This window comes from Hemibagrus wyckioides, linkage group LG08 (assembly GCF_019097595.1).
Source record: "Hemibagrus wyckioides isolate EC202008001 linkage group LG08, SWU_Hwy_1.0, whole genome shotgun sequence".
Taxonomy (NCBI): Eukaryota; Metazoa; Chordata; class Actinopteri; order Siluriformes; family Bagridae; genus Hemibagrus; species Hemibagrus wyckioides.
The window spans coordinates 20,431,875-20,459,830 of NC_080717.1; the positions used below are offsets into that span (position 1 = coordinate 20,431,875).

Sequence of the window (27,956 nt, forward strand, 5' to 3'; positions counted from 1 at the left end):
TATAAACGGTGACCGTCTCAAAGAAAAACACCTGAACAGGCGGAAAATGCTACGGCGAGAAAAGTCAACATTAGTGACACGCAAGAAGAGACACCGCCTTGTCAGATTTTGGAGTTTATTCATAGGAGTATAAATTGAGAATGGAGAAGAATTTAACAAAATTTTACAAAAAAGTGCTTGTTAATTTAAAAAAGCAAGTTCTAGTTTAACACTACTAGTATTAATAACACACGGTGTGTATGCATGGCTGCTTGGTGGTATAGGGGGTAGTTTAACTGCTGACGGACCTGTGTGTGAGATTTATCACATGTTCTCCCCATAATCTTGTGAGTTTAATCCATGTTCTACATTTTCCTCCCACCTTCCACAATATGTCAGTAAGTGAACGGTTCGTTCGTTTGTTTGTAAATGCAGCTACCTGTGTGTGTGTGTGTGTGTGTGTGTGTGTTTGTGTGTGCATGGGGGCCTCCTCAGATTGGCTCTAAAAGATGACTGGATGCATGTCTACAACAGTGTAAGTGTTTAGTATGTTGTGAGGGGCCGTTACACATACTTTCTCACACACACACACACACACAATCATATACTTGCACACATACAACTATATTCTCCAACACACACTATTATACTCTCTCACACACACACACACTACTATACCCTTGCACACATACCACCATACTCTCTCTCACACACACATACACACACACTCACACTATCATACCCTTGCACACATACCATCATACTCTCTCACACACACACACACACACTATCATACCCTTGCACACATACAACTATACTCACACACACTACACTATAATATCCTCTTACCTTCACAATCATACTCACACACACACTATCATACACTTTGCTCTCAAACAGTATAGTTATATGTGTGCAAGGGTGTGATAGTGTGAGTGTGAGAAAGTATGTGTTATGACCTAACCGGCCTCTCATAGTCTGTCCTGTCAGTTACATTTCAACACTTTGGATGTAGAACAATGTAAGTGTTAATGCCACATTACGAATGTGTTCAGAACAACAGATTTTCATCCATTAGAACACTGGAAGTGTTAATGCAACAGTGTAGGTGTCCACTAGGATAGCATATTGGTATCTTATTGTTGTTGATGCTGTCGTAGGAAGTATTACTGCATGTTTTGTACAAAAATGTGAAGGAAAAGACGCGTAGGACTGTTATTTATAGCAGGTTTCTGAAGACTATTGAGGGGACAGAGAGAGGAGAGAGAGGAGGGGGTGCACTATGGAGGGAGGTACAGAGTGAAGGAGGGAGGAGTGCAGCTCTGCGGAAGAAGGGAGGGACGGAGGGTAGGAGGGAGTCTCGGAACAGCGCAGGCTAGCAGACGCTGTCCTCTTCAAACAGATAAGGCGGACTAACCCGGAGGCTGCAGCCCTCTGTCTTCCTCCTGTCGGCGCAGGTCTGTATGCCTTATAGTCATTGCATGCTTGGTTTTGTAGCTCATCATCATAAGCATTATTAAGCTCGAGTATCGTCGAGCGCGCGACGTGTGAGGGGCAGGGCGCGCGGAGTAAGACGGGATGCGCCGCTTTAAGCTTCATGTTGCACGGGGGTGAGGAGCAAAAATAAATAAATACATACATTTAAAAAAAAATAATAATAATAATAAAACATAAGCCACACACATACCACGAGTACACTATCAGTTTCCAGGTGCACGAGCGCGTGCATTTGTGCCTGCGGAAGGAGGATGGAAGGATGCGCAGGTACAGAGAGAGAGAGATGGAGGAGGCGGCGGAGGATGTTGCTGCTGCTGCTGTGTTGGTTTCGTTGTGCCGGTGTAACGCTGGTGTCCTAACCCCGTGATCACACATTGCTTCTTCTCATTTGGTTCCTTTCCGTTATACTGTACTTCCACCAGTAACATGCATGGGCCTGAACATATGGTTTTGTTTATAGCAGGTTTTCACATGCATATATACAGCTTAAATAATTGATTTGATGCTGAATTGATCTTCCCTGATGCCTCACGATCACGATCGGCTGTGTTTGTTTGGTGTGTGTGTGTGTGTAAACGCGTGATGGTGTGTAAACGCGCTCTGTAAGTAATAAGTCTTATTCTATGCATGATGTCTCTTTTCCAGTTCGATATGATTAAGCATGATTAAGATGTGATGGTGTGTAAACTGCAGTCAAAAGTCTTTCACTTAGCTTGGGACAAAGATGTGCAAAAATGAGTAAATTAGTACTGATGTGCAGATCGACGATTAACACAACATGAATCTTTCCGAGACAGAAAAACACAAGGCATGGTGATGCTTCTCTGTGCTGCAGAGACACTAGCTGTCAGTGGAACTCTGCACACCAGATGCCTTCAATGCACATTGCTGTTTTACACCATTGCACCCTGAGGCAAAAGTAGAATAATGCATAGCCTCTGAACATTCTTCATGTGCTTTCCCAACGCAAGGATGCTGTCATCACTGTAACACTGTCAGACACTAAAGCTGTGATTAATGCATCCTGTGCTGCTCTCATGTCTGCTGTTCAGTGTATGAAGGTTAAAAATATTACATTAATCAAAGTATAAAAGGGCACATAATAATTATACAATTAAAAATGATATAATTATTTAATAATATAATAAGCTGGCAGGGAATGCAGATAAAAACACAGGGAAATGATATAAGTAAAGTCGTGTACATACCAGAAATAGATAAATAATGTGGACTTGTCTCAAATGGAAAAAAACATTTGAGACACATATAGGTAAAAAGAAGGATAACACTAAAAATGAAAAACCAACATACAGTTTTTTACCTCTAAGTCTACCTCTATAGGCTATGGAGTAACAAGCAGCCTCGTGACTGAACCCACTGACTATAAAAATGAAAAATGAATAAAAACAATTTATCCATTACTGGAAGGTCGAAATCCAGGACAGTTTGGTGATTTTTCCTGCTCTGACATGCTACCAAACTACTAAACATTACACAAAGTGGAGATTTCAGTCATGTGACACTGAGCGGCAAAATAACTAAATGATCCTGTGACGCTCGAGTTTGGAGTAAATAATCTTTAAATAATCCTGATCGCCTCACTGGAAACTTTTGGCTTTTAAAACATACAACACACACCTGTTCCATATCAGTTATGACTATACATCTAACCAAAGTAAAGAAAGGTGTGAGCTACATAGCACTATGTTGTATGTGACAGGTGAAGAATGGCATGTTCTAAAGCTTTTTCTTGTTTTTTTTCCCCCAAAAATTCATCAGTAAAGTCCCAGCAGCAGGGAGAAAAATGATGTGCTAAATAATTCATATCTGCACCAAAGAAATAGCCCATGCAGGATGCAGTCTGAGCTTTCCGTGATTCACATTCATCTTGCTAGGTTATAATGGCATTTATCCCATAGGAAAACGTTAAACATGAAACAGCCATAGGGCAAAAAAGTAAAGCTCAGTAGAAAACATAAAACACTTTGCTGTGTCCCTAGCTATGAGTCCGTGTTTTTTGTTACTGGACAATATTAATACAGAAATGAGCAACCTGTTACTATTAATCATTCAGGGTGTGTTTTATTTAGCTCTGTTTAAGTTTTTCAGGTTTGTTTTGAGGCGTTACATAGTGGCACACATACAGATGTCCATTTCTAAGCCTATTGTACTTGAATTTAAAACATTAATTTGCTAGATTAGTTGCTGATGGGCTGACGTGTACTGCGTTTTACGTTTAAGATGTTTTATTAGCTTACTTGTGTTGTAGGAAGATACTGTAGTATATGTAGCAGAGCCCTGTTTTCAGTCATTTTGTATCACCGTGATTTGTGATTGCCATCATTAATCATGAAATATGTCATTTTGTGTCGTCTATCCGCTAGCGTGAGAACTTACACAGTATCAGCGTGTTTTTCTGACTGTGAATAAATGAGCGTGATATTGGACGCATCCCTACTACAGAGATTAGAAATGCACGTAAAAATACATCTTATCTTCTTCTCGGTTATTGACAGTCTAAACGATATTATATTTGAAATACACACAAAAGCTCATCCAGTGCTTAGAGATCCTCATGATGGCAGGTGTGTGTGCACAGGTGGGAGTGTAAATGATAGACATAGAGAATGGAACAAGCACATCAACATCGTCATTTTATTTTACATTCACATGCGTTGTTCTTTTTTTTTTTCCCCCTTAAATTTCCCTTGTAACTCGAAGATCAAAATCACCTGAGCAAAATGTTTGTAATACAAATATGATTTAAGCATTTAGAAATGTTTAGAGGATATGATTCGAGCCGTATAAGGTTTCGCATTCAGTAGGAACATCAAATTAATAATTCTGACCCCAAAACAGAACATAAGTGTTTAATAAAACTGTTGCCGCTGGCATTTAGACATTTGGAAAGTTGGCAGTGAACAGAAAAGACCTTTAATTAAGCTAAAGAGTTGGAGATGATTCTCTTTTGGATGCCTGCTCACAGCAAGCATTTTAAATAAGAGCTTATCTTTCTTGCCCACATTCTTCCTGCTTCTAAATGGCACACTCCTGGCCAGAAACACAGAGACTGAGCACTCCTCCAACTCACAACAGATGCCTGAGCTACTCAAACATCGGGGGTTTTCTTTTGGTTTTTTTCATTTCATTTCATTTATGAAGTTTTTTCTAAATGAATAATCCATTATATTTGATATTTGTACTGATAGAACTTTTAATACAGTTTATTTTGTATGATATATTGTGTGTGTATAATATAATATAATATAATATAATATAATATAATATAATATAATATAATATAATATAATATAATATAATATAATATAATATAATATAATATAATATAATTATGTTGTATTATGTTATTACATTTCTATCTAGAAAAAAACACACTCATTTTAAAGCATTTTAATAAATAAAAAGCTCTACCATACTTCATAAAGCACAGCAGGCCTGTTCCTGTGCTACAGATGGACTGATATATGTTCCACAGGAGTATAACTGCTAATATTGTTTGCGAATCTTAAAAACTACATGTGGTGTATGAAAATTGAATCTCGCTTTTATGTGAAAGTCTTACAAGACAGATGTTGCAAGCTGGGGTTTTTTGAATTGTTTACTTTATAAGGTCTGTGTTAACTACCTGCTGTTTATACTGAGATAATGACAAAAACAGCAGAGAGTAATTAGCCTTTCCACAGGCCTGAGAGTCAAAGTAGCACACTTTGCAAATTATTCGTAAATGAAGTGTGCAAAAAAAAAAAAAAACATGACAAGATTTAGTGGTAAGCAAAATATGCGACTAATAAAACATCAGTAGATAAATGATGAATAAATGATCATTACCATCATAAAGTGATAATTTTATATAATTAGGTTAGCAGATGTGTAGGCTTGTTTTTTTTTTCTCTAATTAGCATGTATTTAAGTTTGACTAGCAGTTATCCTCTGCTTGGATATTAACAGTGATGGTGTTTTTTTGTTTAATGAAAAGTTAAACAAAATCTATTAGCTTTTAGATTTCCAAAAATCCCAGAAAAATTAGGCTGTGCATTTACACATTTTGGTGCTAATAAATGCACCTCTAATAAATGTCTAATAAATGACATTCACACCTTAATTCAAATTTACAAATCACAATTTAATCAAAGATTGAAAATTTAGTAGTATATAGTAACGCCATCTTCTCTTTGACCCCTAGGTCTCTATAAGACTAAAATCTTATGCGTTTTGTAATCTTTTTAAGGATTTTGAGACTTATTTACATGTACTACAAGCTACAAGTAACATTTGAAAGAGGTAATGAGTAATAATAAAAATTTAAAAGGGACACAGAGACCTACCTTTATAACCTATAAGTAATTTCCCTCCACATAATTAGCGTTCGCATTAACTCTGTGCTTCTACGTATGAATTCTGCCGTAACTATTGATGTCAGCAGATGTGTGGCAGACATGGATACGGTGTTGTGACAGAGGCTAATTGGCCCCCATATGAGAAAGAATCTTCTGTGACCTCCCATGCTATTAGCACACACTGATATACTTTGACACCTACTTAGCAGGTGGTTAGGGAAAGAAGTGCGTGCAGAAACCTTCCTTTAAAGCAACTAACCCCACCTGCTCTTGCAATAAATATTTATTTGCTGCTGTTATATAAATATTAAGTTGGCCCAAGTGCATCATGACTGAGGTATAATACAGAGAGAGAAAAAAATAGAAAAGTGTGATAGAACTATTAATATGTTTAATATTTGAACATTTATATATTACCACTAGAGTGTGTGCGATTTAGATAAAGTTAAAAAAACGACCAAAAATCCAGGGAACAAAATAATACTAAGCAGTATAATAAGGTACTTCTGTAATGCTGTGCGTAATTCCCGGTCTTTGCAGCTTAAGAAAGGGTCAGGTCACATGTCAGCTTTTATTAATTTAAACATCATCAAACCACATCTTTAGTCACAAAAGAGGTCTGACTCCACAATGGCAGACAGGAGTCATAGCCTATCATTATATTTGTTACACATAAGTGAATAGTGTAAAATAATTTCATGTTAAAATTATGTTCCAGGGATCCAATTGTGAATACATTATTCAGAGGAGTGGATCATCCACAACAAAAAATAAACACAAAATTGGGAGGGATTTTTATTTCCATGCAGGTATGAGCTAGTGGTCAGATATGAAGCATACACGAGAAGTAAAACATGTACTGTACATTGCATTTACAGCATCCTTAGTAACAGCCTGCTGAGGCTCATGGTGGTTTAAATTAGGCTAATAGTTTATAGTAAAAAAAAATAGAACCAACAAAATTTGTTAGAATATATAATACAAACAAAAGAAACTAAAGATTAAACTCTGAGAACAGTTATGAGTGATGTAGCTCGGCTTCAGGTACGGTCAGAATTATATTTCACAGACCGTGCAGTTTTACAATTTATATGTCTCTCTCTCTCTGTATATATATATATATATATATATATATATATATATATATATATGTACAGGTTAGCACTATTGCCTCACAGAAAGAAGGTCCTGGGTTCGAATCCCAGGTTTCTGTGTGGAGTTTGCATGTTCTTCTCGTGGGTTTACTCCGGGTACTCTAAATAATGTTAATTCTAAATTGCCCATAGGAGTAAGTGTGTGTGGTTGTCTGTCTATATGTGGCCCTGTGATGGACTGGTGACATGTCTAGGGTGTACCCCTGCCTTTTGCCCAATGTGTGCTGGGATGTGTGCTCCAGCAGATCCCTGTGACCCTAATTAGGAATAAAGCGGGTATAGAAAATGGATGGATGGATAGTTGATAATATAAATTTTGCCATATGCAAATTAGTAACATTTTAACAACATTTAAATATTTAATCCACAATTTTAAAAGAGCTTCTATTGATGTATATTTTCAATAGAATAATTTTCATTGTGATATTTGTTATAAACAAAACTTTTTGCAGATCATATTCGGAGAAGATGCGCATATGTGTGTAGTAGAAAGTGATTGACATAAATTGTAGATGTTTCCTTACTTATCTGCAGGCTTAGCCTTCATAAATAGTAAAAAAAAAAAAAATCTTGATCACTTATGACTAGTAGACATTTCCAATTGGTCAGACTTATTGAAACTCTTGATGGGCAAGTACAGGTACCTGAGACAGATGATGCAAAACCCTGGCAAAAATTAGCTGAAATTTCTTCCAGCCAATGCAAGCTTTATTCTGTAAGTCCCAGGTACAACTTGCTGTGTGGTGAAGCGTACAGTGTGTGGAAAGGGTGATGGGTAATGAAGAGTTGACGTCCTGTAGTCTCCTGTGCTCCACTAGGCCTCATCATCTCCTCATGGCACCCTGTGTTTTACATGGAAAGATGTTGCCCTGGTAACAACACTTCTCACCTGATTCTTAAACACCACTTCATTTGCCCCTGCCAATTTGTGTGAAATGCTCAGGTGGGACCTAAGAGGTTATTTAAATGTAAACTTTGGGTAGACATCCAAATCCTTTTTATACCTATTGTGTATTAGCTTTTTAAAAAAATTATATTTACTACTGGAAAGTTTCAAAAATATAGAATCTCTATATAAATAGAACCTAAACAGTATAGTTTCCAATATAATACAGAACATATACAATATACGTCCTCAATCTTGGAGGTTTTTATCTTCCATTATTTATAATGGCACGTTATACATATACCAAATTACAGAAAATGTAATAAAAAACGTATAAATAAAAAATAAGTGTGTTTTTGTGCAGCACAGTTATGTTTCAGAGCAAGACACGCTATACAAAATTCATGCTCTACTTTCTAAACAGCACATGTTTTATATTTTACCTAATTATCATAGAGGAATTATTGGGGTGGTGTTGAAGTCACTGGTCAAAAAAGATTGGGGGCGCCTGGTATCTAATAGTACCATGTGTGACATACAAAGAAATTTCCCTGGCAAACTCCATACCCACCATCTCAGCAGCACTTATAACACCGTCACTCATCATTAAAACCACAAATTATTGTTCAGTCATGCATGCATGAAGCAGAGGCCAAAGTTAATTAATGACACAGCAGGAATGGGTGAAGAATCCCATAAATTTAAACCACACACAGATATGTAATGGTTTTGATAAGAACAAAGACTTCCTCAAGAGACTTACTAAGACTTTAATTTCCCAAAAGCCAAAGACAAACCGTCAGTCACTTACCAATTTATTGCCATTTTAAATTCTTCTTTTAGTTTTACAGAAACAGAATCAAGTCAGGTATATACAGCATGTTTATACTTTTTCATAGAACATTTATTTTTATTTTCATACATTAATATGATATACTTTCATTAGCATTAACTCATATAATGAGCAGATCTTCAACCATGTTTGAAATACAGTAAAGAAATTAAAGGCTTAATGTCTTCTGGAGTGATGGATCTGCACAGCATCTTCTCTTGGCTCTATGCCCTATATTTAATCTTACCATCTATGGTGCTTTGCTGTCAGAATCATTTTGGATACCAGGCTGGGAAACATGCAGTTGAATTTAATTATCCTCCATACCCTGACTTCCAGTATGCTGCCATATGACCCCTGTGTGTTCATGGTGAACGACTCTGATTCTTTTCATGTGCAGCTCAAACCAGTGGGTGTTAACATTAAACTATACTAATAAAGACCTTTGTACACCTTTACCATGCAAAATAATAGTGATTAAAGACTGTATATACTACATTTCTGATGTCTAACAACATGTCTGATGTCAGCTCAAAATGGACAGTTTCAGTACAGATTTGTGTTATTTTGATACAGACATTCTCTTCCAAAAGGGATCACAATAATTCTAATCACATAATGAGGAATTTGAACAATAATTGGAAAATCAGGAGATGTTAAAGTTTGAATTAGATTAGAGCAGTCATTACTCACAATATAGGGTTGCTTTTAACTGGTGGAAGACAAGATTAACCAAGAATGGACTAAAAATGTAATTGATTATTTGTAAATTTTTATATATATATATATATATACACTATATTGCCAAAAGTATTCGCTCACCTGCCTTGACTCGCATATGAACTTAAGTGACATCCCATTCCTAATCCATAGGGTTCAATATGACGTCAGTCCACCCTTTGCAGCTATAACAGCTTCAACTCTTCTGGGAAGGCTGTCCACAAGGTTTAGGAGTGTGTTTATGGGAATTTTTGACCATTCTTCCAGAAGCGCATTTGTGAGGTCACACACTGATGTTGGACGAGAAGGCCTGGCTCTCAGTCTCCGCTCTAATTCATCCCAAAGGTGTTCTATCGGGTTGAGGTCAGGACTCTGTGCAGGCCAGTCAAGTTCATCCACACCAGACTCAGTCATCCATGTCTTTATGGACCTTGCTTTGTGCACTGGTCCACAGTCATGTTGGAAGAAGAAGGGGCCAGCTCCAAACTGTTCCCACAAAGTTGGGAGCATGGAATTGTCCAAAATGTCTTGGTATGCTGAAGCATTCAGAGTTCCTTTCACTGGAACTAAGGGGCCAAGCCCAGCTCCTGAAAAACAACCCCACACCATAATCCCCCCTCCACCAAACTTTACACTTGGCACAATGCAGTCAGACAAGTACCGTTCTCCTGGCAACCGCCAAACCCAGACTCGTCCATCAGATTGAGAAGCGCGATTCGTCACTCCAGAGAACGCGTCTCCACTGCTCTAGAGTCCAGTGGTGGCGTGCTTTACACCACTGCATCCGACGCTTTGCATTGCACTTGGTGATGTATGGCTTGGATGCGGCTGCTCGGCCATGGAAACCCATTCCATGAAGCTCTCTGCGCACTGTTCTTGAGCTAATCTGAAGGCCACATGAAGTTTGGAGGTCTGTAGCGATTGACTCTACAGAAAGTTGGTGACCTCTTCACACTATGCGCCTCAGCATCCGCTGACCCCGCTCCGTCAGTTTACATGGCCTACCACTTCGTGGCTGAGTTGCTGTCGTTCCCAAACACTTCCACGTTCTTATAATACAGCTGACAGTTGACTGTGGAATATTTAGGAGCGAGGAAATTTCACGACTGGATTTGTTGCACAGGTGGCATCCTATCACAGTTCCACACTGGAATTCACTGATCTCCTGAGAGCGACCCATTCTTTCACAAATGTTTGTAAAAACAGTCTGCATGCCTAGGTGCTTGATTTTATACACCTGTGACCATGGAAGTGATTGGAACACCTGATTCTGATTATTTGGATGGGTGAGCGAATACTTTTGGCAATATAGTGTATATATATATACATATATAGATATAGATATATATATATATATATATATATATATATATATATATATATATAGATAGATAGATAGATAGATAGATATTCACAGAGCACACAGTTTCTGTAAATCAACAGTTTCTGAAGTACTCAAGTCAACCATTTTGACACCAACACTTATGCCTAAAAAAAACCTTGTGCATTCGATCGCATCTGCTTTGCCACATTATTACATTAAAATTGGCGGTTTATATAAGTTAGTTGTGTGTTTTCAGTTTGTTAATAATTGTTAAGATATAGGTTTTTGCCTAATTCCAGCAGGGAAGACTGTGTAGTGGCTGATTGGGGTGCAGTGAATTACATTTCCGACATTTGGCAGATGCCCTTATCCAGAGCGACTTACAGTTTAGCTCAGTTTTTTATACAACTGAGGGTTAAGGGCCTTGTTCAGAGGTTCAGCAGTGGCAGCTTGGTGGATCTGGGATTCAGACTCACAACCTTCGGATCAGTAGTCAAACACATTAACCACTAAGCTACCACATCCCCCAACGCAGAATTACAACAGAAGGTTTGGGAATAATTGTAACAAACCCTGTAGTCCTCTGTACATTGAAAACAATCCAATAGAAGTAGAAAGCAACCTCTTTGTGTGGTTAGACAGCATGTGTTCATTATTTAAACGTAAAATATTGTAGCGATTGTAAGGTTTGATCAAATTTGAAGTTAAAACTGTTCTCCCCTACATATGGAATCTCACCCACATGTGGAATATTAAAGGGCTCAAAAAGTGAGGAAAATGTTGTCGACGTTGTCTTCGACATTATGTGACATTTCCAGTACGGTACAAATAATTTGTCAGATGTGTTATATTCATTAAGTGAAAGGACATTTTTATTACTGCGCATTTAAAAGAACTCTTTGTAAATGTCATCTGTTTATGTAGGTGTTGTTGCTGTTGTTTTTTTTAAGTAGATCTTCATGCTTGTAAACATTTGCAACATTCACTGATTTACAAGTAAATAGATGTGGAATATAATGGGAAAATAGATGTCCAAATGGATGATAATTGCTACTCCGGAATAGAACTGCTTCTCATTAAGTATATCTGCACTGATGCAATTAAAAATGCTAGAATTAAAAAAATGGAAAAAATGTTGGGGTTTTTTTTTAATCAGATAGTCTCAAAATATTCATTACAAAGGGTTGGAACCCTGTTCCTGAGAGCCACTTCCTTTGCTTATGTCCATTGTCCTTTGGGATTGGCTTCAGGTTCCTTGTGATGGACGGATAGATAGATGGATGGATGGATAATCTCACAAATCTGGCATTTATATTGCGACTGCAGTGTAGATCCTCAAATCCATTTCATAACGAATTTCTAAAGAAAAGAATCCCCCAGTGCCCTTCTATGACAAAGGCTCATTTACACTGTGAGATATCTCTATTGTAATGACTTTGTCCTTCAAGCAATGGAAAAATGAGATGGCTTTTTTTAGAATCTATTCTTAGGCTAAGGGGTAAAAATGAGTTGAGTTCCACTAATTTGTTACAGACCTCTAATAAGATGGGATTGGTGTATGATACTGTAGTAAAAAATGTATGAAACCAGGCCACCTTCCCTCTAGCACAGCCTGCTGCTACAATTTATTACCATCCAACTTCAGGAATAAATGATTACAGTCTATGAATAAGCAGGAATAAATGAAGAACATATTATAAATGAAGGTATGTTCTATTTATGTTATATGTTCTATTTTTCATTATAAAATGCCAGAATGACTGGAGAACTAGATTCTTTCTCATGGTTTTGTTTCCTTTGCTGTTTTCTTCCTCGAGCATATTCCTTCATAGATTCTTACTATATAAGCAATAGCCTAGCCAAACAGCAGTTTTCTGTTCATGTGTATCTCTGACAGCTCTAAGGCAACCTGATTCATTGATTTTCCTATCGCCTGGTCCCACTCGCCAAGGTCATTAAGTTTTTGCTGGAAACGCTAGGTTGCAACAGGATTATGGCATCTAGCCAGCGAGTGTGCATGTATAGATACTCTATATATCTGCCCTTAACAAATTCTGCACTTGAAATAATAAACCAGCCTTTTACACTAACACCCAGAGGCACATGCAACACATAGTCATAAATAGATGCATATCGTGCAGTTTATTACAATCATTCCTCGATCATTTTTGTCAGTGGTAGCATAGTAGTTCATGCTCAGTGATTATGCTTTAAGCTACTTCATCAGAAGGTCATGAGCTCAAATCCCAGCACTGCCAACCTGCCACAAAGAGCAATGTTCTCTACTCCAGGGGCATGGTATCATGCCTGACCCCAACATCTTAACAAGCTGAGATATTTACAGAAAGAAATCTCACTCTGCTATATTTGTACATCCAGGGTCTTCAGTTTGACCCTGAGTTCAGGTCTGTGCAGATTCAAAGGTTTCCCCATGTCCATGTGACATTCCTCCAGGTTTTCTTTTAAAAGCATGCTGTCCAAATGCAATCTAAGACACCTACTAGCTTGCTTTTGGACAGCAGGCTTTTGAGAGATTGGCCACACTAATTTCCTCAGGTGTAAATGAGTATATGAAGGTCTGTGTAAACGAATATTTCTTATACTTTATTTTTTTTTTCCTTCTTTATATATAATATAAGAGATCACATCTAGAATTGCTAAACTGTGTTTAAGCAATATTCTTGTCTGTGTGAGGGATTTGCTTATTAATCTGGTGTGTCAAATCAGTAGATGCTGAAGAAGAGGTATGTAATCTTGCAGCACGTAAAAATGCATACAGTCTTATATAGACCTAGCCAAGCCATTATAAGGTTTGCTGCTCTATATGATTATTATGCCTTTCCTCTGCCTTACTCTGTACTTTATTATTACTTAATTATTTATATGCTCTAGTTAACATCATGAGTGAATTTTAATTACTTTGGGCCCAGAGAATGCAACTATATATATATACAGTGTGTGTAATTATGCATAGTATAATAGAACATATGTTTTAAATGCATTTATAATTACAGAATTCGCCACAAGAAATGACTGTTGTCTGTTAATAGTCTATTACTGGTTGAGTAATCATTCAGGCTTCATTAATGTCTACAAAAAGAAAATGGAAAAAAAAAGAAAGTTCTTAAGTCTTAATGGTATAAAACACTTATTTTTTGGGTGAATATAGATGTTATGGCTTTATCATATTATTCCACAGGTATTAACATGTTTCTGGTCAGCGATTTCATGCGATCCAATCGAATAAATCTCTTTTCAATTACCTGTTAGTCTGGCAAGATGGATGACATATATATTGTACTGCTATAGTGAAAGTGCTCAGGGCTGGAAACATTATTAGATTTATGATGTATTTCCAGGCGTGCTATACACTCTCTATAAGACTACTGTTTGGCTCCTGTTTCGCTCTATTAATATAAGTCAGGTGGTGTCAGGATCAAGCTGTAGAGGACCACAGCACAACCTTTCCCAAGTTCAACCAACTAAATCTTTGATTCAGCTCATGATTTGTGTAAAATCAAGTAATGTTCCAATCTGTACGGTGCTGTGGCCTAATAGGAATGGATTCTGACAGCCCTGATAGTTACAGTTCAAAAGCGTTTTATTCAACATATCATAGCTGTGTTGGAAAAGCGGCTTCTAAGCTTGTATCTAATATCTTATAACTATTTCAATATAATTATGTGGTCTTAAATACTTTAAAAATACTCAAAATTGTTGTTGCAGCTATACTATGGGCAACCTCATATACTAGAAACCTATCATACAACGAATACCAGCCCATTGCTTAGGAAATGCTGTGCGGAATTTATTTACATATTCACGTGAGGTAGACTGATTCAGTTTGTATTACATCGGTCCGTGATCCATATTACGATGGCCGGTTGTACAAATGTACAGTTCCTGTGTGTTCATGTTTATTAGGTTCAAACCATTTAAAAAATAAATATATATCATCCATATAAAATTTCTGCCATTTTATTTTGGAGAGAGAAGAAAAGAGATAATCCATTTTTCTTTTCTTTTCCCCCCAAAAATCTTGTGCTGCTAGGGAAACCATGGCACAAGGACATGATTAATACAGACCATTTGTTGGTTTGTTTCATAAACCAATTTAGAATGCTGTGCTAAGCATACCACAAAAAAAAAAAAACCCTCTAATGGATTTGATTCCCACTAACATGTTATACATCAGCCATCTGTTTGCATTTCGGTTCATTAACATGATCTAACAAAATGCCATGCTTAATTTACCCAAAGGGCAACTCCTTGTGGCGCATTTTAGACAAAATCTTGCTTTACGTTACAGCTGTTTCAACCTCTGATATAAATGTGTGATATACAGTGTTAGGTTTTTCTTTACACAAGGCCAATTCATAAACAAGTGAATAGAAACGCGGACAAATGATCCTTACACCCTTAAAAATTGGACTTATTTTTTCAGTTCTCAGTTTTATATAGTTTTTATATAAATGAATTTGCAAAGTGTAGGTTTTAATGATCAATTCTGTTACTTAACCCTGACCTGGAGCTTGAGTCAGTTGTGAAAGGGATCATTTTCACTGCATGGGTCAGATTTCTGTTGTTATAGGCAGACATGGAGGCAGCACTACACACAATCATTCTATCGTATCTTAATATATGTGCATAATTTATTTGTTAATCTACATTCTTAACTGTAATATTGATTAATACATTGTATGCATTGTGAATAGAATGTTCTATTTTTTTTGCGAAGGTCTTTTATAAATATAGACCATTTACCGGCATTGTCTCATGTATTCTTTTCCCAACAGACGTGAACGCACCATCATCAAGCACAAGAGAACACATGCTGTAGCGGCCTAACGCGACTGGGACTGCAGATAGATTACATGCGTCATTCTCTGTAGCTTTGTCAAGACCTGAAATCAAAGTGCATCATGGATTTTGTAATGAAGCAAGCACTGGGAGGTAAATAACATTTTTAACCACTAATATGGTCACTATCTTGGAGATTCTGGAGTAAAATGTAGCATTGTTAGCTGTTTTTTTTTTTTACAATCACACAATGAGATAGTTAGATGTTTATGTGTTTACATTCAGGCAACAAGCTATTTTCAGATTATGCTTAAGAGTAAGCTCATAAGTGTCAGTAAAATGACAGTTTATTGCTTCTCATTCAACACAAGGCTATGGTCTAAACAGGTTGTGATTTCAAGCATTTGTTGGTATGAGATATAGATTTTCTAATTTAAGAAGACCGGTTTTGTTTAAAGGTCAACTCCTCAAATCAATTCCTTGCATCGGTTTCATCAGCTAAATGACTATAGATAATGTATTTCTCAATTGCCTCAGATGGGTCCAGATGTGTCAGGCACTTCAGAGCCATTGTGATCGGACGATGACCTTTTATGTATTGTGTCTCAGAGGCAAAAGCACTAAGGTTGGATTACTGCCTTGAATGTTTTTTTCTGCCAGTGTTTTAGCATCACAAATAGCAATTGTTCCCTTAAATTTGTACTGAATAACTGCAGTGTGACTGTTGCTGGACTGTGCCTTTCAGCTCATTGCAATTAGATTCAGGTCAAAGCTGTTGCTTTTATTGTTGGGATTGGACCACAATTGTGATAAAATGTACACTTTCATCCCAGATGTAGGGATTTGCTCTGTCTGGTAGTGAGCGATGAAGAGAAAAATGCCTAAGAATTGATGTTTTACAGTGGAAATTGATTATTTATGTAGATAGATAGATAGATAGATAGATAGATAGATAGATAGATAGATAGATAGATAGATAGATAGATAGATAGATAGATAGATAGACATCCATATAAAGTATTTATCACAGAATGTGATTAATTCCAGACACATCTCCCAACTTCTGCCATTTGGTTACACCAATAAAATCTGTGTGCAGTTCTGTAGTAATAGTAGGAGGACATGATTTATCCATGAAGGTCATCTATTATTCAGAACACTTCTACTCATCAAACTTCCACATCCTGTACAAATTATTCAGGAGCATATAACATTTCAGGTTCTTACTCAGAAGGGTCTGATGAGAGTATGTAAAACCTCAAGGATATTCAGAAATAAACTGATGTCATTTGAACACTCAGTTCAGTGACAGATAAAAAGAATCCCAAAGACAATAACAGATAAAATATGTGCTTCAGTGGATCCCTTGCAAGGAATGCAACTCTTTAATATTTCAGAATACTAGGATTTTTTATAGACACATGGGCACATGTGGTGGTTGTAAGTGGTCTGTTTCTTGTTCGCAAAAAAATAACCTAATTAATATGTTCAGTTGATTATTTTCATATTATCAAGAACAAGAGCTTTTCTTTGATATATGATTTTCCCACCAACGCTGTGTGATAAATCATCAGAATTGGTTGCCCACCCATCCTCCATCCTCCATCCTCCATCCTTCATGCGTAGTCTTTTATTCATTCAGTGCTTTGATGTAAAGCCATGCAGAATCTAATAGAAAGGAAGTCTTGTCTTTTCGAATGGTAACAGCACTCTGGGTGGCAGGGCTACATTAAATGGCCTACATATTTCCTGTAGGCTTACTGGGAGAGCTGTTGTATTTGTTTGTTAGAAGAAATTTCCTATAGGAATAATATGAAAATGTGTTAGCTTTTAGCTAAAATGGATGGCTGTTATTGAACCATTGCTGCAGAAATTTAAAAAAAAATCCAATTCAATAGTAAAGCTTCTCTGCAGACCTTTAGAAGCCAGACCTGTGTATTTCATTCTGTTGCACCATTTAGCCATGAATAAAACAGCAATGACCTTGAGAACATGAGGAATGTCAAAACGCTCATGCATTCAAATTCAGTTAGCCAAAAGGTGACCACTGGGGTGGCAAGTCAATTATCTTTTAGGAAGCTGTGGGTGTGTGTGTGTGTGTGTGGGTGTGTGTGTGTAGGTGGTGGGGAGTGGGAGTTGGCAGTCCGGTCCTGAAATTAAGAGCGACCTTTTACTGTCTACACTCTAGAGACTGTACATGCAGCTAGACCGTGGCTGAACGCTAATCTGTCAGCCCAAGGTGTCCTAATCACACACACGTTTGCCAATTAAATCCTCCACTGGTAGTCCTTTTGCCAGTGAATACCCTGGGAAGCCTGTGGACATAATTAATGGCAGGAAAGGACTGTGCATTATCATTTAGAATTGATTTGAAATGGGTTTTTGCACATAGCATAGGAGCGAGTGTTCAGATTTCAAAATCTTAGCCACTCCAGTCGCTTATGGAAATATGAGCTATGCATTGGTTTAACAGACGAAGTCAATGACCACAAGAAGTACCTAATTAGATTGTCACACTCTACATTTGCTGATTAGGTTCACATGGATTCACACAAAACAGACATTCAGGTTCCTTCTGTGCTTTATATAGAGCATTGACTCATGTAGGTTTATACAGAATAGATTTGTCCTTTATCTCGTAACTGTAAATGCTTTCCCTCAATCATATCCATGAAACTGGGGAAAATGTTAATCTAATATATGTGACGTAGCGTATTAAAGTTGAATAATACATCTACTAACACAATTAACATCACTCAAATGTTCTTAATGGCTGTTCTGATGTTTGTCAGATAAATCACTAACACGGTGACAGACAGGATCGTTATCCACATTAAAAATGAAAACAAAGGTCAAGTGTCATGTAAAAAGTATTACAGTATGTTGCACTTTTGTTGTGTGCGGTATTAGATCATGGAGCACTTGTCAACTATATTGGGGTGAAGTTAAAGTTTTAGAGTAGAAAGTATCAGCAGGCTAATATGCATGATCGCGGTGTTGAGGTTATGTTCGTGTATTTTAAAGCATTTTATCGCAATAACAGGAAATAAATTATTTAATGTCAATCTAAGTTTATTGTCGGTCATGAAAACATTTTTCTGAAGCTTTTTCCAAACAGCAGAGAATTCAGTGAGGTGAGGCTTAATGAATAGATGAGTTACTGAAGCATAGTTCTGACCAATATCTTTGAGAGAGAGAGAGAGAGAGAGAGAGAGAGAGAGAGAGAGAGAGAGAGAGGAAATACACAGTGGCTGGCTTTAAAAGGGCTATCTCTCAAATGCAGACTTAGACAAGTGAAACAGATGGCTATGAGGGAGGAGAAGCATGTATCTCTCCAGTGGCCCTGTTTGGCTTCTTTATTTTGGCTCAGGAACATCCATTTAGATAGCGTGTCACACTGAGAACACCACAGCATCATGCGCAGTGAAACAGTCTTTTCGCAGGCAAGCAGAGGACACTTAAAACAGTGTGAGCAAACCTTTAATAAGTATCTTGAAGCTTACAGTTATAGCCTCGTTTGGTTATGCTGAGAATTTCTCTTGCTGTGTTACGTGACTATTTATAGGTTGTTTATTTGTGTATTTGTTTACTTGCCTTGTTAATTAAAAATGTCAAAAATAATAATCAAGAGAACATTACACTGCCAGCTGGGTTTAGAGCATCTATGTCTACATATACAGTTTATATACAGTTAGTACACGATATTTCAAACCCCTAACACCTGACTTACAGTCCTTGTTATTGTGACGTCATTGCTGTAGGTTTTCCCGGAGTCACTGAATAATTGATACTAGTTACTGAATCACATGTGTTTATATTAATAACTGAATAATATGACGTGTTAACAATAACGATCTACATAGGTGGAGTAACACTTCACTGATCTACCATGCATGGGGCACTGGTGGCTCAAGCGGTTAAGTTGTTGTGGGTTGTTGATCGGAGGATCGGGGTTCAAGCCCCAACACCACCAAGCTCCACTGTTGGGCAATTGAGCAAGGCCGTTAACCCTCTCTGCTCCGGGGACGCTGTATCATAGCTGCCCCTGTGCTCTGACCCCAACTTCCTCAGCTGGGATATGTGAAGAAAAGAATTCTACTGTGCTGTAATGTATGTGTGGCGATAATAAAGGCTTCATGCCCTTCATAACAAAAAATAAGTTAAAAAAAAAACCCACTAATAACACAGAAACTGGCTGCTGTCTACAGGGGCCACCAAAGACATGGGGAAAATGTTAGGTGGAGAAGAAGAAAAAGACCCAGATGCCCAGAAGAAAGAGGAGGAGAGGCAGGAGGCACTGCGGCAACAAGAGGAGGAGAGGAAGGCTAAGCACGCTCGCATGGAGGCAGAGAGAGAAAAGGTCAGACAGAGCATCAGAGATAAGGTGAGCTTCCTGTTTTTTTCCATATACCTGTGGAAACTGATCCAACACTGATTACTTTTATTACACATTTCATTTTAACACTGTTATGTTACAGTATGAGGTCAGTGTTTTCTTAGTTAATTAAAAAAATGTAATCTCTATATCTCTATCTGAATTTCTGCAGCTGTATTTATATTGACGTTTTTAACCCATTATCGATGTCTACAGCTCTTCAGTGCCACATATGCATGCCCTTGAAGGAATTCAACAGTATCTTCAATGCCGACATGCAAAAAAAAATTTATTTGCATAGCACTTTTAACTATAAACCCTGTCACAACCCTGTGAGAAGCTTTATAGAAATCTGGATGTAGATTTATATTGAGATCCCTAATGTGCAAGCTGGGGAAACGGCAGCAAGGAAAAACTTCCTGAAAAAAAAAAAAAGACATGAGGAATGGACTAAAAAGGGAATCCATTTTCTTCTAGGTGACCTGATAGTGTCTTTTAGATGACTTGAAGTCAAATCAGTGCAACGATGTTCATGATAATCATAGTCTTTATGATTACTGCAGCAGTTCTTAAGCTTCTATTTGTATTATCTCTTTTATAAATCAGAAGTAAATTAAGTCACATTTCTAAAAGATTAGGATCTGACTGAACAGGGTGCATGTTTAATGTAGAATTAGTCATTTCGATTAGAATTCGTCGGGTATCAGCCTCTTGAGAGGAGGCACAGTTCCTGGCAATTGGTACACAGTAGACCTTATTAGCCAAAGCAGCTTATGAGCGAGGCAGAACAAAGTCCACACATATAATTGAGCAGTGGAGGGTTAAGGGGCTTCCTCACGGCCTCCGCTGTGGCATGCTGCCATTTTGAGAATGACTGTGACTAGGAACAGTGGGAAAGCACCTGTTATTCTATTTATTTCTATTCAATTGCATGTTTGTTTGTTTGTTTTTTAAACATTGTGAATTGTTTTTCAGGAATATTTCAATCGTAAAAAAAAATATGCTGTTGAAAACATTTAGAGAAAAGCACAATACTCTCATATACTTTAAAAAGACATTCAAAATGCATATGTGCAAGCGATGGTATGTACTACTCCTTGAATACAAATAATTTTGTTTGTGGTCTGAATCCTTTATGATTATATAGTATGGACTGAAGAAGAAAGAGGAGAAGGAGGCTGAGGAGAAAGCAGCCATGGAGCAAGCCTGCGAAGGCTCACTAACTCGCCCGAAAAAGGCGATTCCTGCAGGGTGCGGGGACGACGACGATGAAGACGAGGAGAGCATTTTAGATACTGTCCTGAAATTCTTGCCTGGACCTCTTCAGGACATGTTTAAAAAGTAATGGACATGAGACTGTATTTAGGGGGTGGGGGGACTGCTGGGAGGTTTACTTTTGTGAGGAAGATATGTAGTTTGAGACTGGGGATAGTGGGAATCTTGCCAAACTGTGGAAGGCTTTTCACTGCCTCAACAAAGTCTTAGTTGTTATTTCTACTGATAAAAAAACAATCCATTCCCCTTACAAGTTGGTCTTGTCACTGCCATTCAGGTTCAAATGGTTTATATGTTAACGATTTTTCTATTGGTTAACTTATATGCACAACCATGGCCTCATACTCTGCAAATTGTGGGCCATTGGGTTCATTATAAAGGACACAACAGGAATACATTCCATGCAGTTGACACTAGAGAACTCTGGCTAAGAAGTTAAGAAGCTAAGAGGGCAATTTAAATAACAGCAATTTAAGCATGATGCCTTCCGACAACTTTCTACACACTTTGGTTGATTTATTATTATTATTATTATTATTATTATTATTATTATTATTATTATTATTATTATTATTTTGGTAAAAGTTTTCTCTTACTTAAATGACAGATCTTGAATGATTATGGACAACATGTTACATGTGGGCAATTATTTAGGTTTGGTGTTGCCCTGCTTAGACCTAAGAGCGAACATGATTGTGTGCCATTCTAGACAACCTGAATGCTCACTATCTAGTTGTCATTTCTTGGATACTCTCCTTCCTTTTGTTTTTAAATAGTTGTATTTTATTCTGTGAGAGAAGTAACGCTGATTATTTAATGTTTGAAAGAGACGTAATATGCACATTAGTCCTGCCAGCATGAGTTTAGGAAAGGAAAGCATGTTTAGGTTTGCACTGGGTAAAAAAAAACAAAAAAAACACTGCCACATTTTAACCAACCGATTACTTCAGTGACCAAACTTTTTCTATTAATGAAAACTTGTTGCATAAAATGATGACGCATAAACATATTATACTTGTATTTGTAATCCAGCCTGGAAAAAGTACTGCACTGATGGGAGCTAGATTTTCCGGGAAAACAAATGAGCAATTGATTTATTTGGAGGTTTCAATTTTGCCCCTAAGGACAATCAGATACAACCGCTGTAGTGCAGCAAAAAGGCATCCATATCAAACTTTAATTATGAAATAAGCCTGCAAGTTAATGTGCATCCATTAAATCCAGCAAAAATTCGGACAGAATGACTTGTTTTCTTGCATTCAGAAACAATAGACCAAAGAAAGAATCTAAAATTTCTGTCAGTCTAGTCAGATCTAGTTTTCAGTTCTGGCCTCCAAAATCAATGAAATAAAGTCAATGGAAATACGATATAATTTGACACTCTAGCTCCCTGACAACTATACTGCCAAGATCTTATGCTACGTAATCTTGATTTCTATATCCGTAGATAGATAGCTAACTATCTATGTATCTATAGCTCACGTTATCTCACAGCTAAAACCAATCTAGCTAATGAGAACATTTTTTAAACCTTTTAACCACTGTGTGATTTTTAACATTAAAATATAATTCCATTAAGAAGGTGGCAAAAAAACAAAACCTATAGGGTTACCTGGGATGATTTGAACATAAAGAAAACATTTGGATTTTTTTCACATTGCGTACAAAATACAGACTTTTATAGGGAGAGATTTGGAAGGGTTGTATATATACACGTGTACTCATCTAATACTGAAAAGAAAAGAAAAAAATAGACGTCAGGTCAAAGCCTGGCCAGGTCAATGCATAAAGGATAACATACTAAAACCTTTAACTATTGTTAGTCAGGCAAGGACTGTAGGTATAGTTAGAAGCTGTAGATTTACTCAGAGTCTTTAAACCCGATTTTACAAAACTCCGTGAGCCACTCATTAATTGACAGATGTGCTTCAGAACATATTAGAAGTAAACATTGACAGCAGTTTTAGGTCAGATCCAACAGGTGAGTTTTCTATTTTGAATAGATAGGAAGATAGGGTGAACTTTTTTTCTAGTGCTGAACGTTTTTTCACTAGTTAAAGCCATATTGTGTAGACTGCAATAATTAATGAAAAACAATATGTAGGTAAACAATTTTCAGTCATGCATTCAGTTCCTGTAAAAATGTAGAAGTTTGTGGATGCTTTGTGCGTCCGCCTATCTTATGTGTAACCTCTGACATCATGTATGTGAAACTGCGTGTATATATACCTAGGTATATATATGCAACGATTCCTAAAAACATAACTAAAAAGCCATTGTTAATGTCTACCGTGTGTACTACGAGTTCTCGACGTGAATGTGTATATGTGTCCGTGCCCGTCTGTAACGTACGACATTGTCGTTAGTTTATATGTACTGTTAATGCTGTGGGTGTCTCCTAACTGAATGTGCACAAGTCTCATTGTCTCCGAGACAGCACAATGTCTGACTTGCATGCTGTCTGATACCAAAACACTAGGTTCAGTGCTGTTTATGTATAAACGTCCCTGCAACAGAAGCTGCTGGTTCGATTGCAGAGTAATCTAGTTCTTCTTTTAGAACAGAGACGAATCGTATTTTGAGGTTTGAGATTTACGGTGATTGTCCTTCAGGGTCAAACATACTTTTTGTTTTGTTTTGTTTTTCAACTCTACACTCTTAGAAAAACTTAATACTGTACCTTTTGAGAAATAGTACTGTACCTGTAGAACTGTACCTTTAGCTTTCGCTGGGGGTAGTATCATCTTCTGTACCTTTAATATGCACCTTTCACCTGGAAATGTGGCTATATTGTACCTTATAGTATAATAATTTAAGTTACATGAAGAGATCCTAATTTGTTTTTTTTGTTTTGTTTTTATAGAAAAGCTTTTGAAGGTACATTGTATACAGGTTTTTAGGTAAAAGATAGGCACTAATAGTACAAAAAAGTGTTCCTTGGAGTGTATTACCTCAGTGTACGGTCTAGTACTCTTTTTTTTTTTTTTCTAGGAGTGTATGATATTACATACTACATACGGAATTACTTTTAAAATGTTGTTTTTTGTTTTATATAAACATATATAAATTATTCTAAAGACCCTACACATCTACACAGCATTTTTTTCTGTAGAAGACATCACATTCAAATCAACTGGGTAAAAGGGCTGGATATGCAAACCGTGTTTCTGCATTTTAGATATCCCTTTTAGTTATCTTCCTCTGTTAAAAAGTTCGGCACATACACCGTGCTTTATTACTGGTAGTGAGAGCATTTTTCTTTGTCTTTCTTTTGCCTCATTATGTCATATCCGAGGTAGACCCACGTGTGCTTTCGCTTATCATTTGAGCTTGCTCACTAAATGTGATATGTGGAAATGATGCTTGTTGACTCTCGTCTCTGTCCAAGGCAAACTGCATTGAAACTACCTGTGCTAAGGGCTATCAATCCCACACTCTTTCATATTTTTTGTTGCGACAAATTCATTTATAAAGAGGAAAATTAGGCTGCATTTACAGGATCGTTGAAGCGTGCGTGTCAGTTTCCTGACTTCTCACCCTTTTAATACATTTTCTTCTGTATGAAATACAAGTAGATGAATGTTATTTGAATGACTTTGTTTCAGGTAGAAGCTAGAAGCTCAGAAAAACAATAAACGATGAAGTGTGATTTCTCTTCTAGCTATAACAGGTCTTTTTGCTGTTGTATCATACATGCTTAAATTCGCAGCGCTATAAAAACATAAACTTTTTACACCCATTTTTCCGTTCCTAACGGTTTCCGATGGTATTTCTCAGTTAACGAGTAAGTATGAATTCAGACGTTGAATAGTTTCATCAGTTTCTGTTGCCAGGGACCTAAAAAAACTTCAATCAGGGGAGTAAGATTATTTCTCAAACTCTGTTGCTACATACTGTATTTCTTATAAAGAGTGCAACATTTTTCACATAGAGTGTATTTAAAGCTTGGAATGTTCTTTCTGGAAAAAGCAATTATACAAAATGTAACTGAACATGTGACGTGTGAATAGACTACATGTATTAATGTTTACTGCTTGATGATTTAGTCTTGCACTTAAGGGGTATTACTACTGGGGTTAATCAATTATTCTATATAATATAGTTCAGCTTTCAACTTTATCATGTCCAATAAAAATATTTTTAGTGTTAAAATGTTTTGCTTTTATTTTATTTATTTTTTTAAATGTAATGCGTTTTTCTTGTTGGACGAAAATTCTTTGTTGCATGTACAAACTTTTTTATTTTTTCTTTTAAATCCGCATTAACACTGCCACCTTCACAGTGTGGGGATACTGACAGCAACTGCTGTACACAAAAGCATTACAATTATTACAAGCAACAGCGACAATAAGGAGCCGTTAAGACGGCATCGTGAAGGAGTGTTCCTCATAAGATAGTAAACAAACAAAAAGATCTGCCAAAAAGACTGATAACTTAAACGATGTCACTTTCTTTCCTTCTTTTGATGCTGAATCGAATCACCTCCTGGTGTGTGCTACTGTATATTTTTATTTATTTTTTATCGTGCAAGATAATGATAAAGTTGAAAGGTATTGATTTACAAATTAAAGATTGGAAACATGTTTAATGCAGGGTGTGTGTGTGTGTGTGTGCGCACTGGCATACATATGTATAGTGTGAGCTCAGATGGAATATTTATTTGATTTATTTGCATGTCACGGTAAAAGTCTGTCAAACCAATTCACTGTAAATTTCTCATTAACAAAATTTGAACTTAGCCTTTTTGGAAAGATCATACACAAATAAAATCGATTTTTAAAAACAACTTCTGTGTCGAACATTTGTTAAAAACAGTCGGTGAATACTTTATACGTTTTTGTCTCTGTATTCTTTCGTTCTAAAGTTGATTATAATACAACATTTCAGTTTTTAGAACAGAAGCCAGTAGCTGCAGTTTGTAAGATGATGATGATGATGTTGTTTTTGTTAATTTTTATTTTGATTATTATTATTATTATTATTATTATTATTATTGTTAAGATAAAATTGTTAAAAATCTGAAATTCAACACATATTATGTGATAAAAAACAGCAAAAAAAATTGTTTTATTTATATTTATTTTTATAGTATATTTTTATACTATAAAAATAAATATAATATAATACAGTATATTAAATAATATATATAGTATAGTAAATAATATAGTATATTTTTTTGCTACTGAAGACGTGAATAAATTATGATGCAGGATTAGAAAAAATTGCATGTCAAAAGAGGTTTATTTCAAACCCAGCATGAGTAAAGGAAAAAGACAAATTGTTAAGAGTTAAAATAACTCATTAACACTAACCAGGAAGTGACAGACTGTTTGGAGACAACAAAGAAAAAATACAAAGATTGAGCAGAAATATTTCAGGTAAAGGAGACGACAATTTCTTTATTAGCAATAACTAATAAATGGAAGAAGCAATTGTTTTTGTTAAAAGACTTTGTTAAAACCAGGTAATGTACATTCTGATTGGCCAAAAGTGTCAATATTACACCAGAAAATAGAAACTACAGGTCTACAGAATGATAGATTTTTTCAGTACATAGCAAAATTGACCTTATACATGTTGGCTTTCTGTTCTGGATCATAAACTGTAAGTGGATTTAATGCTCATCTTGTTGCTGACCGGTGTCTGGAAAGCAAGATGATTTAAAACACTCCTCGATGTGTCTTCCTCTATCCAAAGATTCCATTTAGATTAGCAACATCAGACCTTTATGAATTCTGTTACGGGTATCCAGGCTGTTCTAATCTCATTTTATCCGTATATGAAACCAGACCTGACCAGTGATCAGATTTCATCACAGAAAAGGAAGGCTTGTTTTGATGATTAAGAATGCTTTTCAAGAAACTGAGAAAAATAGAGAAAAATGACTTTATGCCTAGCACTAAATATTTTCCTGATTATTTTATGTTCTTCTATTCTTTTTCCATTGAACATTAAATGATGTGGTGAGGCAAAGAAACCAAGCCAATCCTACAACTCCTGATGACCCTGACAGAAACATTTCATTCCATCAGATATGGATTCACACTGACATGCTCACAGATTGTATGAAAAAATAATGAAATAGCCTGCGATATGATATCACTTATAAAGCGTGCCAGTCCCCAGTGCATAACTGCAACATCAGTCTCTGAGCAGACGGAGGGGAAACGGAGGACGTCAAATGGAGAACATTTTGTATTGAGCCTCAGTCTATGGTTACACTCAAATGCCCTTGAATATCTCCAAGACATTTTCTTCTGTTTCCACCACACTGACAAGCACTAAGCGCTGGTCTATATTTACATCCATTTCTCTAAGAGACACTTCCTTCTCATTTTCTCATTGCACACTGGCAAGCTCTGGTCTAGAGTGCACCCAGCACAATATAATCCTTAAATAATGTACCTCAGACATTAGATATATGTTTTCTGTTATCTCCTTCTAAAATGTCTCTCATCACATTATGTAATGTAAACCTGCAGCTTAAAACATGAGATATATTCTATATAGTCATCCTTACATTATAATCCATCATAAATATGCAATTATCCAGGCAGAAAGCATAAAAACGTAGATCTTTTTCTTTTTCAACCCTCCTACGCTCACCTGGACAAGACAAGAGAAATTAAGCGTAATTAAGGTGTATTCAGAAGGTGCTGGTAGCTCCCTGCAATGTGTAGGAAGTGAAGAAGTGAGACATCCTGGAGCCTGCAGGGCTGAGTCACTGGAGAATGGGGTGAGGACAGCTGCCACCAG

The 27,956-nt window shown here is 36.6% G+C and overlaps 1 protein-coding gene across 1 annotated transcript; it reads left to right on the plus strand.

The window, feature by feature from the left end:
• Positions 1 to 1,294: 1,294 nt before the first annotated feature.
• On the plus strand, positions 1,295 to 25,978 carry cplx2b (complexin 2b). Its single transcript, XM_058397829.1, has 4 exons — positions 1,295 to 1,436; positions 15,547 to 15,703; positions 19,759 to 19,934; positions 21,073 to 25,978. The coding sequence occupies exons 2-4, from the start codon at positions 15,673 to 15,675 to the stop codon at positions 21,268 to 21,270; spliced, it is 405 nt and encodes a 134-aa protein (XP_058253812.1). The 5' UTR covers positions 1,295 to 1,436; positions 15,547 to 15,672; the 3' UTR covers positions 21,271 to 25,978.
• Positions 25,979 to 27,956: the final 1,978 nt, after the last annotated feature.